The 17446-nt window shown below is 42.9% G+C and overlaps 1 protein-coding gene across 1 annotated transcript in view; it reads left to right on the top strand.

Annotated features, from left to right (window-relative positions):
* The window catches only part of PDE6B (phosphodiesterase 6B), a 45701-nt gene that overhangs the window by 5562 nt on the left and 22693 nt on the right, over positions 1-17446 (top strand). Inside the window, exon 2 of the mRNA XM_026098624.2 lies at positions 15646-16200. Within this exon, the coding sequence (XP_025954409.1) occupies positions 15790-16200 (411 nt within the window). The 5' untranslated portion in view covers positions 15646-15789. The remainder of the gene's footprint in view (positions 1-15645; positions 16201-17446) is intronic.

The raw sequence follows: 17446 nt of genomic DNA, 5'->3' as shown, positions 1-17446 counted from the left end.
GCTGCAGGCTCCTGCTGCAAGAGATGCTAACCTGGTTCGCCTCTGCTGCAAGAGACCTACCTGTTGGGGTAGAGGTGCTGGAGATCCCTGAGGCTACTCTGCTTCAGTCTTTGGGCTGCAGTCAGCAGGAGAGATTTCTGTGAATTGCCCTCCAGCTGCCTTTAAATAATGAATCTGCAAAGTCACTAATTGGTTATTTTTGCTCGTGTGCCTGAATAAAACGCTTAATCTTGGATAATCCATTATGTAAAAACCAGCTGTAATCCTCACACTGGTGGGTCTGACTGCTATACTAATACAAACACAGCTTTTACATAATGGAAAAAGCAGCCCAGAAAGCTAGTAAGTCTGCTGAAGTGATTGTACTGCACCTTTGTCTCACTGAAGTCTTTCTGCTCCTTACACGTGTTAAGAGAATAAGCACAGAGCATTAATCAGAAACTCATGGATTGTACATATGGATCTACATAGGCATGTGTTCATACTTGCCCACTTGCATGGGGTAGATATATCATGAGCACTTCCAACACCTGCATCATCAAATGAAGGTGATCCTTTCAAGAGGAGACAGATGCTATGCATTATCTGCTGACGCAAAAAAATCTGCAGAAATAAAAGTTTTGTCTTCAGGACCACAACAAAACCTTGGAGTCCCCAGTTCACCTATTCACTGGAAACATCTCTATGCACATTCTTTCCAGCTTGTCTTGTGGGCATTTCCAGTTGCACAGACACTATAGCTCTTTCCTTCCCAAGATATTTTTTGTAAAAGCCTTCCATGGGGATGCAATGAAGCACAATAAATAGTATACCAGAAATGACTACAAAAGCATTTTTGGCAGCAACCTGTGCCCACCATTCAAATAATCTTCCCAGCTACCTCTTCTCTCCCTAGAGGAGAAATTCTCTTCTCTGCAGTCTGTCCATGTATTTTTCTGTACCCCACTTCACCCGGGTAGAAGTCAAAGACTTCAGGTATGCATTCAGGACTTGTCAGCACTGGCAGTTACTTCTCCCACTGGGCTGCAGGGTGTCCAGGGGTTGAGGATGCATGCACCAGGAATGACTCTAAAGTTCCTACAGAAAAGCCCTTGGAGTCTTCCACCTCTTGGTGCTGCTTCAATGGTCTGGACATTCACAGTAAGCCTAAAGCTTTCTGGGTGTGTTGGACTTGCTGCAGAGATTGCCTGCAATCACTTGCCCAGGAATTCCTGAACAGAAAAGTACAACCTCCCCCTGCCTCTGGTGTCTATGTTGTTGCTTTGCAAGCAACTTGTTTAGAGTTGCCCATTATGTGGGAAACACCATGCTTGTTGCCAGGGGGAATGTGGTATCTGTGCAGCTTCCCCTGACATTTCAGAGGGAGACCTCGATATGCATGTGCTTGTCTCGGGGGGGACTGTACTCTGTTTTTCCAAGACTGCAGAGTGGAACTGTCTTTTGGTGGTTGCTTTCATGCAGACCCTTCACACACAGCACCATAAGTAAAAAGGCAGAGGCTTGTTGAGCACAGACTTGAAAACAAGAGACCTGTGGATTAAACCAAAAAGTTCTGGTGACTTTGGAGCCAAAAACTCTGCTGGGACACACTCCATTCCTTCATTCAGCATCTCGGCTGGGTTTATCCAGGGACACCAGGACCTGGAGGTGCAGGGAGATGGCATGTGCCCCACTGCCATCACAAGCTCCTGGGTGCTGCATGCCCTGGGCAAAGTGGACCTACTCTGTCCTGCCTGGACCTGTGGCCTGTTTTTCTAGAAAGATGCCAAATGGCTGTTTGCCGAACTAATCCATCAGCTGCAGCTGTCTGCTCACCATATGTGCTGTGCCCCAGGGATCAGCAGGGTCCTGCAGGGATTGAACAGGGCTGGAGCCGTCCACACTGAGTGTGATGATAACCAGCTCAGTAAATTTAGGCAAAACTAGTTACATAAGGCCTCAGGTACGCACTGTCATTTGGTGGTTGCTTTGCATGCAGGTCCTTCACAAGCAGCACCATAACTGCAAAAGAGGAGGGGAAGCTTGCTGAACACAGGTTTAAAAACAAAAGACTGTAGATTAAATCAAAAAGTCCTGGTGATTTTAGAGCCAAAAGCTCCCTTGTGACACACTCCTTTTCTTCAGCAGCAGCATTTACTTCATTGTGGAGTAAAGGAAAATCAACAGAAGGACCACTTAATTTCTTTAAAATGCTTGGCCATTTAGAGAAGGACATTAAGAACAACTTTTTAAGCTGTTTTTGAGGGCTGGATGCCCAACTTTTCAAAGGACACTCATCTGAAACAGAATCCAAGTCAAAACTACTCTTTTCCACCACAAAGCAGTGATTTGAGACCAGAATGAAACACAGGAATTTTCTCTAAATTAGAAGGGCTTTGAAACACTTATCGCTTCATCTGTTTCCAACAAAACAGATTAGTTTATGTCCCTATGAGACATAGGTGACACGTGAAGCCATGCTTAGGTGACTACTTAATCCCTTGGGGATTATAGACATGCTAATAATAGCTAATCACAGCACACAATTTTGGTTGGTTACCATAACATCTGTCACTGCATTATTTGCTGTTTGGAGCAAGAAGAAAATCACAATAATGTTCAGTTTCACAGTATCATGGTAGTTCATGCTGGGTTTAGGAAAAAGAGAGGAGTCTAGAAAAGTGATAAAGCATATTTCTGAATTAGTTAAACTTGGTGTGACATGAAGTGGATCCTACAAAAACAAAAGAGCACGAGAGGAACTGGTTTTCAAAGAAGACATCCAAGGCCCTGTTACAGGCCTAGCTGTCAAGACCCCTTGTTTTTTTCTGGAAGGGGTGCTCTGACCAGATAAAATATATGTTCAGTCTGCTGGACTCAGCCTGGGAGTAACTGGTAGATTTAATGGTAGTTTTAAGACAGGTATGCAGACAAGATGATTTAATGATATCATCTGCCCTATCCTATGAAATGTAGCAGCAGCAGTTTTGGTCTTCCTATTCCTAACAGAACCCTTCTTTATTCCTGTACTTTTGGAATAAGCAGTGGGTAAACTGCTCTGCGAATCACTGCAGTTGCACTGCCAGCTCAGATTTAGCAAGATGTGCTAGCTCAGCAGCTGATGGCACGGTGAAATCTCTAAATAGCCTCCTGCATCAGGTATTGAGTTCCCTCATGTCAAGCTAGCAATCAAGCTGGGTGCTTGTTTACCAGGGTGCTGGAGAACAACTACATTGTAGGTGCATTTTGAGTGACCTTTGAGAAATATTGTAGTGGTTATTGTACAGTAAGTAGGGAGGATTTCCTGCTCCAGCTTTAGCTCTAACTCGTATTTTTAAGGATGCAGGGCTTCCTTCTGCAGTGTCACATATGTGTGTCTGGGGGACCCATGCTCTAGTCCCGTGTCTGCCAAGGACCACAACATTGGTAATCTTTTCTACTCCCTCAGCAAGGCAGGAGGCAGGAGAAATGAGGCTTTTCTATGGTGGCAGACCACATGAAGGCCATCAGTTAAGGAGGTCTCAGTTTCTGTGACTTCCACTCAAAACTGCTGATCTTTCCCAAATGAAGAAAAATGACACAAAACAGATGAAGAGGAAATCATTTGAAGTTTGTTCCTATGTGATTCAAAGGTTAAGGTCCTTGGGTGTGTTACATCAATAGATAAAAAAGCATAAATCACTGCACTATGACTTTTAAAGTGCCATTAAATACCTCAGAGCTTTAAATGATATAACCTGAAGTTCACCTTTCCCTTCTAAAGCATGATAGTGACATTCTTTCTAAATGCATTGCCTGGCAGCTTAAAGACCAGGGGCTCATGCTCCCCTGTGCACATGACGCAGCACAGAGGCGCAGACAGGCATGTCCCTGCGTTCACACACAGAAGCAAGAAGCATCCCAAAGTGTGGAGGTGTCGAACAGCCGCAGCTCCTCAGCCAGCGAGGGGTGGCCTCACTGGCCGGGAATGGCCCCCTCCACACCGTGACTTCTGTTAGCGCCAGCAGAGGTGAGCCGCTCGCCCACTGTCTCTGGGCTGCGCGGTCCGCAGGAAAGGCTTTGAGCCCTGCCTCTGTTCCTCCCGCGCCACCTGCCTCAAGCAGAGTTACAGCTTTCATTGCAAAACTAGACAGGGTTACAGCAAAGACCCACTCCAGTGCCCAGCTCAGCAGTACACAATCTCTGTGCCACAACTAGAAAATGAGTGTGCTCAGACAAATGGTGTTTTACATACCTAAACCTCAGATGATGAGTTTTTGCTCTGAGTGGGCAAAACTGAATATTTCTTGCCTGCTACATATGGTAACAGAGCATTCATCTCCCTGGGATTTAACATGCTTACATGGATTTATACCTGATGGCACACAGACATTTACTTTTTGCCTGTAGTTAATGCAAACTTCTGTGGCCCCAGACTGGCCCTTTCTCTTAAGCTTCCTGCCCAGCAGGCAGATGAGACTTGAATGCTTGCATTTCAGAAGTTACACATAAGTTTTTACTCTATTTAATGTGATCGTTATTTTTTTCTTCCTCTAATCACACTGCCTTGCTGCAGCAGGCCTCTGAAGCTGTCTCTGGTTGCAGATCAACAGAAAACACCAGGATTTCTCCCACTTCACTTGTTCTCATGCTTTAAGAACAGGCTCTCAACTGCAGTTTTCTCAGGGCAATTGTCAGTAGCAAAGCTAAGTTACAGCCTCGGTCCCAAGCACGTCAGCACCCTGCTGCCTTGGCAGCACAGAATGACTGCAGAGCTGGCTAAGACCTATACCATATAAGTGGTATTTTAATGCATAGGAATTTGCTGACCAGAGGAGCAGATCCACTTTTATACCACCACCTGATTTCTGCACAGCTGTGTGGAAGATGGTTGTGGCTTGAACAACAAGCTGCTGCATTTCACTCTCCAAGTTTGGGCAGTTTCCCCATTGGCCTCTTGCTATTCTGCACCAAGAGACTATCCCAGACTAAGGAAACTTATTGAAATACAGACATTTTTTTGATCATTGAATGAAGAGGGGGATATGTGGGTTTTCTTTTTCTGGTATTAACTACAAGAAATACTGTTTACTATTATGCATCTGGTACTTACTACTACTGTATTAGGCCCTTCCAGCTCTTGACAGGTTTATTCATTTTAATTGCAAGTCTTGGGACATTTGTTTAAACATATAATATTTGAATTTATGTATCAGCCCTCCAGCTCTGGGAGTGCAGAGATCACCTGCTCAGTGTAGAAAGTGTAGAGTGCCCATGTTTTTGGTTAAGAAGGGTGACATCTGCAAACGTGAAGGGAAACAAGCTGTTTCAGCCTCAAATCTTTATGCTTAAAGACAGTCTTAAGATATTTTAATGTCCTGATTCTATTCTTTTTCTTGGGGGACAACAGGAAGAAAGGTGTTGTTTACTTGAGGCGGAGGGTACCCCTACCACATTTCACAGTGAGGTAACAGATCAGAGCCTATTTAATCCCTGGCATTATCCCCATGATGCCTCCTAAATTTGAGTGGCGTACAGGGTATGCAAATATTCCTGACAGTTTATGTATGTAAAGTTTTAGATCTAGTTCCTTTTCTGTTCATGGAACAGAAGAAGCTAAGCAGCAAAAATGCAGGAATAAATCTGAGGATCTAAGTTATTATAAAGCATGAGGTAACAATAGAACATATGTCTTCCATCATATATGCAGACAGTAAGTGCTGCTTCCAGATTATCCCAAAAAGTTAGTTACTGTTTCCTACATGGCAGTCCCCTCAAGGTGCTTTACAAAAATGATACTGTTAGCAAGGAACTTGAGCAGTTCTGGATAAGCCAGGATGTACGTGCGAGCCCTGAAGGTGGATTTAAAAGCTAAAATCAGAATCACAAATTGCCAAAGCCAGAGGAAATTATAGATCTGTGTGTGCATGCAGGCAAAGGCCATTAGCCAGGCACCTGGCCTTAGCAAGCATTAGAGGACGCAGCTGCAATCTGCAACAGAAGGTGGAAACAGACTAAGAGGGGAAGGTTTAGGTCAGAACATCCCTGCGCTCCAAGGAGAAGGCAACTGTGAGTGGGAGGCTGATTAGTGAGTCATGGAGATAGGAAATAAGCCAAGGGCTTTCCTGTACAACTGTGTTTCAGTTTGCTAACTGTGCTTTCTCTGTTGGAGAAAAGGATGGGTTACATTACGTTGCTTTTGAAAAGGGAAAATAATTGTGGGTTTTTTTTTTTTATTTAAGCTATCAGAGATGATCTGATTATTTTTTTCACAAAGAACATTTTTTGCCTTAAACTTTAAACAGCTGATTTCCTTTGAAGCTGCAAGACCTGAGACATGGCTAGGAAACTCCATCATTTTCACCACAAGATGCTTTTCTTCAGCTGGGGGCATTTAGGTAGAAAATTCATTAGTGTTACAGAGGGGTCCAGAAGTTCCAGTCAGCTCTCACGGTCCCGATGCTTTACCAACTCTGCAAACTTGTACGTGGAAGACCCTTGGCCCAAAGACCAACTTTACATCCAGTTTAGATTGGACAACAAACTAGAAACATTGAAAACTGCAGTATTGCTGCGAAGGGTTAGTTACCGATGCCAGTTAAAAATATCATCGCTAAACAAACTCTTCTTCCCCATTACTTCATTGTCTCTTCTGTTCTTTCTTTATTTTTGAACTTAGAGTCAGTTCCTTTTCTCCATTTCTTCTCTGCTCAGCAGTCTTATCCTCTGACTTTTTTTTGTGTGTGTGTCCATGTTTCCCACAAATCTCTTTGCTTGTCTGGTACACTGGCCCCTTATTCTGTAGGTGTCTGCAAACCTTGGGTTATTCTTACAGCTCCTTCTCTACTTTTTTTTTGCTCATGAATACTGCATGAGCAGCACCACTTCTGGATAGATCTGACTACCTGTATCACAATACTTATGTTCCCTTATTAAAGTTGCAGATGTATTTTACCCTTGCATTTTCCTTGCACAAGGAATGCGTGTGGTAGAGTTTGAGGAGAGTTTGGTGATCTTTTTTTGTTCTTCAGCTTCACAGAGCCTTTGATCAACAAGTAAACTTCTCACTCAAGCCTCTGTGGTTTGTGCTAAACGCTTTGGATATAATTAGTCAAGAGAAACATCAAACTCATGCAGTCTTAGTGCAGAAATTGCCATTGCACCTGTATTATAACCATTTTTGAAACTGAGCCATCTCCCCATAAAACTAAGAGGGACAGAAATTGCATGCTTACGATGAATGCGAAGAGAATGAAGACAGGAGAACATGTCACCATGACAGATTTGATGGACATGTTCAAGGTCCAGTCTTCCAGTGCAACAAAGATGATACCTTTTCTCAGAGGTATCTCTCTCTGAAAACACCAGCCTGAGTTGCCAAATCCCAAATGGACCTACAGGCAAGATCATAAGGCAAGGGCTGTGCCTTCCTGGAAGCTTAGGACTTCTGTGGAGCACAGGGCAGTGGAGGAGTCAACTGCTTACAGTGTCATTTCCTTGTGAATGAAACTCCTCCAGCATAACAGTCCTCTTAAAATTAGACAGTTCCTGAAGCAAAAAAAAGTAAATATCGGCACTTATTTCAAAGCTTTGCAAGATTCTGCCTTTAAAGAGAGTGTTTACAGAAGTAAAATAAAACAGTTAACTGAGAGTGAGCCTCACATTAACCTGAAGAGGTACTTTCCCTGTCTCATCAATTTATAAAGCTTCAAAGTAATTTGGCAAATTACCCTAAAATCAAAAACATATTTCTTAGTTGTTGCTTACTCAGAACACTACTGATCTGAAATAAAACTGTGCATTAGCTTGTATGTATATAGCCCCATCTACATAGCCCCAGGTACTTATTTTGACTTGAAAACACATTGCTCACCCTTGCAATTGAATTGCCAGCAACCCACTCTCGTGTGTCCATTGTGGTGGATGGGATATTATAGTCCAGTATATTATTTTTAACAATCCTGCAACACTTCAGATATTACCTACCTCAGGAAACATGACTTTAAGCATAAACAGCTAGCACTCAAGCTGCATTTTCTGTAGGCCTAGGACTGGTCACTAAGCTACACTCCCGTACCTCTGCTGCTGCATTCACGCAAAACAGCCAGACTAAGCTAAAACAGGTAAGCTGGCTCAGGTTGCAGGCATGCTCAGCCCCGGAGCAAAGCCCAGGAGATTGAGCTGGAAGATTTCAGCTGGGCTTGCTCTGTGCAAGGAAAGCCAGTGTCCCCAGGCGACATGCAGCCCCCTTGCTGCCACTGGGCCTCATGCTGCTCCCCAGCCCACAGGGTCCAGCCAGTGCCACTGCCTCTGACTGGGCAGGGACTTTGGGAGGTGCCATCAGCCCATCTCTCTATACCCATCCTACCATCCCCATCCCTATGTCCCTGTCGGGAGACACACACCTAAGCCCATGGGTCTGTGTTGTAGTGCCATCTAAAGGCACCAGGCAAGAGACAGAGGGGAGAGAGACATTTCCTTCTGAAGAAGAGACCTAAACTTTCAAATGCTAGCTCTTTGGCTGATGAGAAAATTGGTGGGTGCCTGGGAGAAGCAGCCAGGCTCCAGGTGAACAAGGAGATCCTGACAGAGGAGGGGGAGACACATGGGTGCGATCCTGGCTTGAGGCAGAAGGTTTATTTTTGGACACAAGCAGGTGGCATGAGAATATTACTCATTAAATCAGATAAGCTGCAATCTTGTTATGCCCACAGATGACTGAGCCAGGAAAGTCTGAGTGTAGCTGTCAATACAGCCTCCTCTGAGGATAATGTCTAATCAAATTAGTCACTTGCAGCCCCCTCTCAGCCTCTTGTTTGGAGGAAAGCTTTGTTCCCATGAAGGAGGGGCAAAAGCATCTGCAGACCCAACAGCCCCAGGTTTTGCCATCACCTTTTTTGATTTATCAGTAGTATCTGCAGCATCTGCTTTAGACACAGTCCCACAAGAGGACCTAACAGTACCGTTTGCCTGGGGCAGTGTGTTCTGCATCATGCCAGCTGAGTAGTTTTGCTTCAGAATTGGAGCTTTTAGTACTGCCAGCCCTAGGAATGGGGACAGACCGTGATATGGGCTGTTAGATAAGTTTATTCCAAGATGCTCCAGCTCATTTTCCCAGCTACCAGCTAAGCCTTCATAACAGCTTAAGCGTTTGGGGTTTCCATTTGAAACATTGCTTAAAGAAGAATATCCACCCACAGCCAATAAGGCACAGGTCCTGTGCTGACTCTGCAGTTCAGATTAAAGCTATTAGAAACAAATGTGTGTAGTCACACGTGTTCATATATTATTATGCTGTATGAGACCCTAGTGGAAGTTTCCTAAAATATCAGCCTCATCCTCCTCCAAAATCCTACGTTGTTTGCTTAAGCCAAAGAAACAGCATTATCCTGATGCAGGCTTAGACTGTATCCACCTCTATTATCATTGGTGTGCCAGCAATGGCTTAATAGCACCACAGAAGTTTCCCTGAAGACCTAGGGAACACCCATAAGCTTTGCACTATGCTTTAAATCTTGGATACCTCAGTCCCACCCTCCTCCAAGGGGATTGCTCTGGTGGCTGCTTGCTTCTTTTGCACAGATAATTTAAATTTTCACCTACCATTCATATGTGATTTTGATTACCCTGCAGTTCCACAATGCTAACTTGGCTTAATCCATACTGCCTCAATGTCACCCCTTCTGTGTCTATAAATATAAATAATTTAGGACCCTTTTTCTTTCCCCAGTAAAAAGTTAACTTGCTAAGTTTCAAACTCTGCATGCAGAGGAAGGAACTCAGCCTGGATCTTTCATAATCTGAGCCTGGAGTGTCACTGCTGGGCACTGTTTATTTTTTCTTATAAATGTTTCAAAACGAAAATGTTTATCTTGAACTGAACAGAATATTTCATACTGAACAAACTGCAGGTGTCTGGAAGGTTCGAATCCAAAGAGTTTCAGCTTTGATTCAATATTAATAGTTTCTCCACCTGCAATTTTTCATCTTGCCGAAAAAACACACACTGTTATACCTCGCAGTACAACCACCAAAACTGTTTATGTGAGTTTATACATGAAAAGTGAAGCCACGCAGCCTAGAAAATACCATATGGTACCAAGCCCAGCAGACCTTCTGTTCAGGGACAGGGCACTCTGAATACATCCCTTGGCTGAGTAGCTCTATGCTGTGATCTCTGCTTGATGTGCAGCCTGATTCAAAGCCATTCTTTGGGACATGGGCATAATTGAGGAAAATGGTATGACCTCCTGAGAAACCTCTCCTTCCACCGATCTGACCTTTTGGGACAAAGAAAGTCCACTAGGAGAGGAAGACTGTCAGGCCACAGTATATCAGGTTGTAAGAAGAGCTACACTTCAGCACAGACCTCCTCAAAGTCCAGGTGATGTGAGGCTTCGTTGTTTTGTCATGTAAGAACCCCAAACTCATGTTGAAGTCCCTTGACAATTCTTTTAACATTTTGAAATTATGCAGTCCTTTCCCCCCCTGTCAGTATAGGATGGAACAAGGCTGTTATTTTACAATAATCTGGAAGGCCCAGGTTGATTTTGGCTGTGGAAGGCAGAAGGGTGCCTCCTACTTCCATCATGCACTAATTGTTAAGAAAATGGTTAATCCACCAGGCATACACTGCCGCAAAGGGAAGTTTTTTCTGATGTCCAGGCAATGATTTCCTCACATCTAACTGGCTTGGGAGGCTGTGGAAAGCTGGGCCACAGAAAAATGAGTTTCTCTCCAGCCATAAGAAGTTGCTTATCTGTACTACTTCCATTGGATAGCTATCATTACACGTACATCAGTTCTGACAGATGTTTGCTTGGAGAAGGATGGCACCTCTATTTTTAGTGGTATCTAAGATCAGGTGAGACCATCTATTCAGTATGACAATTGTTGGGGAAACCCTTCTAATGTTGATCTGAAATCTTGTCCTGTCTGGTATAACCTGTCTGGTATAACCATGGAAAATGGACCATTCCCCTTTTCTCTGCAGTGGCCTGGAGACTGTTTAGAAAAGAGTTAACTCGAAAGAGATATGAGAAACTTAAATCTTTCCTCAGAGGTCATGTTTTCCCACTATTGTCTAGATGACACATCTGTTCAGTACAACTTAGTATAATCTGCTGTGTAAATAGAAGTACATCCTAATAGATGCTCATCCTTTTCTGCATGGTGTCACTGAAAACACGTTCAGCCCATGATAAGCCCAGCCGTCACTCTGAACTCAACAGGAGTTTCTCCTCCCCAGGTGCAGGACCTTACACTTTCCTTTGGTGAGTTGTAGTCTACATCTCCTCTACACCCCTACCTGCAATTTAGTTGTAAGCTTGCTCTCAAACACATTTACAGACAACTGACCATGGCTCATATGCTGATTTAATATGCATTTTCTTCACCCCATCAATGGAAATGCTGACATGATCTGCATCTAGGACAGCCTACACAGAGAATGTTACTCAACAGATTTAGACCATTTCATCTAAACCACAGTTCCTTCATCTTAAGAGACAACATCTCACAAGTCATTCACTGAAGTCAAGACCTATGACAGCTCTAACTTTCCTTCTGTCCACAGACTTCTTACTCTGGCATAGAGGAAATTATGTCAGTTTGACACAGTTCTTTTTTTGACAAAAGCACATGGGCTGTTACTTATCTCCATGTTATTGTGTAAATACAGTAATGTATTTGTTCCTGTATTTTCTCAGAAGCTAGATTTAAAGCAGTCTATGTGAAATTATCTAATTCCTTATTTGTCCTGTTTTTCTAAAAGAATCATTACATCTATCTTTCCCAGCATTTGAGAACCTTGGAAGATCACCCATTAATTATCGGAAATAATCACTAATAACTCAGAGGTTACTTTACTCAGTCCTCTAAGTACCTGACTGGGTATTTGCATTAGGCTCACCTGATAGAAAACAGTAATTTAGGAAGTACTAACCTGTTTCTCCCCTATCTTATCTGAGTTCCCACTTCATTGTTGTGATGTTAAATGTGTTAGCCACCAGATTGCTTCAATTATTAATGCAGAGTTCAAAAATAATATTTAATAATCCAACCTCTTGGTGTCAGTTTTTGATAGCTTTTCCTTTGTCCCAAGTAGCAACCAATGCTTTTCTTGATCTTCCTACTCTTCCCAGTATGATGATAGAACATTTTCTTACTACTCTTTGTGTTCCTGATTTCACCTCATTTTGAATCTTGACTCTTTGACTATCCATTTTTACTCATTCATGGTATTTTATATTCATCTTCATTAACCTGGTTATGCTCATACTCTCTCTGTCTTTTTTCTCTTGCTTAAGATTAACAAAGAGCTCACAATTTACAAAATGGCCTCTTGCTACATTTCCTATCCTTCCACTAGGTTGTGATCATGCTTGTAATCAGATTTCCGTAAACAACTGTCTGCTGTTTGTAACAAGCTTTCCCATAGTTCTTGCTTCCCTTCTATATCAACTTCATTTTTAATCTTTCATTTATTGGTCATGCTCACCTAAATGCTTCCCACTTTCAAGTTCTTAATGAGTTCTTCCTGTTGCCTCTGGTCAAAACTTAAGAAAACTTCCTCTTGCTGTTTCTGCCACTTTCGGTACCTAAAAAGCTATTTCAATGTGCAAGACCTTGCTGGACAGCCTGCAACCTGAAGTGTTCCCTTCCCTATAGATGTCAGGCAACTGAAGTTCCCCACAGCCACCAAGTCTTGTGCTTGGAACAGTTCTGCTTGCAGCTCACCAAAAAGCTTCATCCCTCCCCATTTTGGTGATCTAGAGCAGACCTCTGCCATGCTAGTGTTGAGCAGGTCCATGTGCCTCCGTAAGAATATGGACCTTGGAGCCACAGTCACACTTGACCTGTTTTGCACCCCTTCTGGCAACAGCACCAGCATTTGCAGGGGTAGGCAGCCTGAGACGTTACTCCATGAGCTGACTGAGCCTCGGTTATCTTCCAGCAACATGGTGAGTTTGGACTGATGGTCCCCCCCTCTCCCTGCAAGAGGGAGTCACTGTACATCTTTTGCTTCCCCTAAAGAGTGGTGGCTCCTGTGAGATTTTTGACTTCCAACATGATGCTGACCCTCATGTGCTGTGTGCACAGCACTGTTATTGCTGCTCTTGCAAGGTGGCTTCATTGACATGAAATGCCCTCTGCTCTCCTGATCCATCACAGCCATAATCCCCACCTTTTCTTTACTACCAGTGATGAGGAAAAGGTTTTTTTACCTTCCTGGGTGTTTTTTTGTCTGCTGAGCCTCTCATGATTCCTGGGGTGTTTCAACCCAGCCGCCGTAGTCTGTAGGTCTCCAACTGTCTTCATAAAGGGGTTCCACCAAGAGATACCTCCCATACTGGATGTTTTCCACTCCTGGTGCTTACTGGCAAGAAAAATATTACAAAAATATTGCAAACGCTGTTCGAAGTCTGGATTGAAGCATTCAGAATTGGTGTCCCCATTTGAAAATAACCCTCACAGCAGCAGGTAAAGAAATATGTGATGACAGAACAGCAGCATGACCTCACTATTTTTGTTTTGATTATTGTGCTATTTGTTATTCTCCACTCAGTGTCCCTTCTCTGTATCCCCTCCCCCTCTATTCATTACTCCTTCCTGTGAAGGTCTTTAAGGAAAGACTAAGGAAAGACTAAGACTAAGGAAAGACATATGTGAGAAATTTTGGGGGTAGCATAGATCCTGCCTTGGAGCAAAGAGTAAAAGAGGTCACCTTCTAAATGAAGCCTCATTTTGCAATTCTCTGCAAGGATTAATTAAAATAAAAAGGTAGAAATGCAGTTAATTTTACTTCACATCCAATATTATTGTTTAGTTTCACAAAGGTCTCTCATGTATTGGAAAGCCAATATCTATATGACATCTACTGCCACTGAGAAAGACAGCTGCAAAATAGCATTGGTGGGTTTCAGTTATTTCTCACTCTGGTTTAAAGTCATGCACTGCAGGGCTTGATTTGTACTACTACATGCAGACTTAGTATGATTGAGGAAGTTCCCACTCCTAGGTGAAACCCAGACCAAAAAGTTCATCAACATGCAGCCCTAGAGTTCTCTCAGCACAAATGCTCCTGTTTGGACAAGATCAGCTTGAGGTGATGTATAGCTAACTGCAGCCAAGACAACAGGGCCATCTGGCAGCAGCAGGCATAGGAAAACCTCTGATACAGGCAATGCAGCTCACCTCAGAGGCCCAAACCTCAAGAGAAAAGTCATCATGAGCTTTCTGTTCTACATATGAGATGCACAACGTGCATGGAGATTCAGAGCAAGGGAGGGGAAAATATGCACAGCTGACCAGACAAATCCCTAGTGAAGTGAGGAACACAGAACTGCAGCCAGCTTTTCTCTTTGGTGATAGATAGCTTTTCCGTTTTGCTGTTGGATGTTAGTCACATCATTCAGCACACTGTTCTGCCAGCAGACACTTAGGATCCTGGACTGCTTCCATTGCTAATCTGGTACATGAAGACCTATAGATGGTATCTGTGCAGTCGTTGCATGGTATCACTGAATTCAAAGTCTCAGTTCCAGGATAAAAACAGGTCTAGAAATTTCTTAAAGGCATGCTGAATGCTTTGTAGATGTTTTGTCCACCAAGAGGGTAAAGAACTATCCTGTTTACCCAGTTAGCTATCACTGACAATTCTGTCTGCCTTGGAAGCAGATGAATAGTTTGCATCCAATCCCTCCAAGACACTGCCTCATAATCTTGGAGGATTCATGTGATCTTTTTCCTCCCAAAGAAGCCATGGAAATGCAACTGGGGACAAGAATTTGGCAGTATATGTGGTACAGCTCATGTGGTGGGGGCTGGATAACAAATTTGGAAGACAAACAAAATGGTCTAGATGGGATTAATCCTGTCAACATCACTGTGCCAAACCAGAACTGGATTTTGAAAGTGTCCAAGAGAACTAAATTATTTGCAGCTTGGTCTTGCTTGGACATTTGCTGTTGGGAATTCCAGTGCCAATTCCAAAACAGTGCATGGAAGGCCATTTAAAGAGCCTCTTCCATCTTAGCCAATGAGAATATATTTTGCATTTCTTTCATAAAACACAGGACAGAACTGCTATTCATCTACTATAGTAAAAGGCTCACAGAGTTGATCTTCAGTCTGCATGGACAACTGAACTGTTTGTGTACTTACCTTATCAGAATCAAACTCCCATCCTTTTTAACTCATTAATCACTTTAACAAAGAAATTTAGAGTGGCTAGTAAATGTAATATATAACTGACACAGTCTGCTAGTCATTCCATTACGCTAAAAAGATTGGCACATTTAACATTCAATGAGGACTGTTTCTTAGATAAACAGGGAGAGCAGAAATAATAAGATGCTCACCTTGTTAGCCAAGGATTAGATCCAAGCAGTATATATTTAATTAGACTTTAAAGAGCTTATTTCAATGTTAGGAGATGCAGTTCTTCCCTGTTCATGCTGCCTCAATATTATTGTTTCAGTAAGTGTTCTGCTTATCAAGAGAGAGGAGAGTGTTTTATGATATTGTGAATACTTAGTTTTGTTTGTATTTAGCTTAAGAAGAAAAAGTTGACTCAAAGCTTTCATAGAGGTCATCTAATCTGTTTAGTTGAGAAGATCTATCCTCCCACAGACTATATTCAGCACTATAAAGGAATACCTTGCTGATGACAATCTCTCTTTGCAGTGTTATCTCATCCCTGGCCATTCTGGAAGCAACATCTTCTATTATGCAAATTTAGGAATTACACCAGAAATAAGTGTGCTGTTTGCATAGACAGCTTCCTTGAACTACTACCTATCATAAGACCCAGGATTCAAGACATTCACAATGAGCGTCAGTGAGGATGATGTGGAGAAGTTTCTTGATGGCAACCCTGCTTTTGCGAAGCAGTACTTTGAAAAGAAGATGAAAACAGAGTCCTGGGATGACAATGAAACTGACATCCTTTTTGAGTTAATCCAAGATATGCAAGAAAGCATCAACATGGAGAAAGTTGTTTTCAAGACCTTGAGAAGAATCAGTTCTCTTATTCATGCTGACCGCTGTAGCCTTTTCATGTACAGGCAGAGAAATGGCACACCTGAACTGGCTACAAGGCTTTTCAACATCCAAGAAGGAAGCACGCTTGAGGAATGCCTGGTCTCCCCCGACTGCGAGATTGTCTATCCGCTGGACATAGGCATTGTGGGCTATGTTGCTCAAACCAAGAAAACCATGAACATCAAGGATGTCAATGAGGTAGGTTTGCCATTTATCCACTTGGTAGAGGAAAGGCTCACATGCTTATTTGTACAGAGAGGGTCAGGAGAACACAGGGCATCTTGGTGCTTGTTCCAATATCTTGCACTGTGACAGCTTTCTGATAGGAGACTAATGCACCACTAGTCAATCTGTTAGCTGTTTTCAGGTTTCATTTGTGGAGTGAGGTGAAGCTAAGCACATTGAATTACACCAGATGTTAATGCCTAGTAAACGTATGTGGTGTCACACCTTAACTGCCTCAGTATAAAAAGAAAGTCTCCTTCAGTGTGGCAGAGAAGAGACAAGCAGGTACTTGCTGCAGTCAGATATTCATTGGACGCACATCAAGTTTTCCACATACATTTATATTCCATGAGAAATTGGCAAAGAGAGAGAAAGCCAGAAAGAGTCCAGAAAGAGTTTTCCACCACCAGTCACATTTGAAAAAGTTTGCTGTCTGATGCAACCTGGGCCAAGGACCTTTAGAGGCATTTTTATCAACCAAAGAGAGAGGATCTTAGAGCAGGTGGGTTGACTGCAACCAGTGATCTTCAGCAGCAGCAGCAAGAGACAAACCTTGGCTGAAAAGTCCCTTTCAGCTAACACTGCAGCTGCAATACCAAGAGGGATCCAAGGAGTTTTAAAGTTATATTATGCCTTCATGAGACTATTTTAGCCCTTACACTTCCAGGTTGAATCATATAAATCTGAATGGCAGCAATCACAATCTGCTTGTTCTAATCATAGTTATAAAACTAAAATCCATGTGACCCAGATATGGTATTTGAGATTACTCCATCTATTGTTTGCTTGCTACAAAGAGACCATCTGTTCATCCATCCACTCGATGCTCAGTATCAGCATATCCAAATACTTCAGCAAGAACATTCTTGACTCACAGGGAGCATACTAAGACTTTGGTTTGATTTTGCTACCATTGTTCTGCAAAGAATGCCTCAGAAGATAGGTAACAGTTTTTAAACCTTTTTGTTCAAATGTTTCATCCAAGATGCTAAAGAATTTCAGAGCTGTAAGCCTAGTGCTGTACCCTAGCTCTAGTGCTTTCGGACTTTGCTACTGTTATGGCAATTCCTTTGAAAGCCTCAGCATCTAAAGCTTGGTTTTCCCCAGGGAGCAGGGAGGACCAGCAGTGGGGCTGAGGTATGGGGAGCAGGGGCCTTAGAGAGTGATTGTTTATATGTCAATGCTCAAGGCTCAGTATTTTTTACAGGAATTGTACCCA

The sequence above is a fragment of the Dromaius novaehollandiae genome, chromosome Z (assembly GCF_036370855.1).
Source record: "Dromaius novaehollandiae isolate bDroNov1 chromosome Z, bDroNov1.hap1, whole genome shotgun sequence".
In the NCBI taxonomy this organism is placed as follows: domain Eukaryota; kingdom Metazoa; phylum Chordata; class Aves; order Casuariiformes; family Dromaiidae; genus Dromaius; species Dromaius novaehollandiae.
This window is presented reverse-complemented; position numbering and strand designations above follow the sequence as displayed.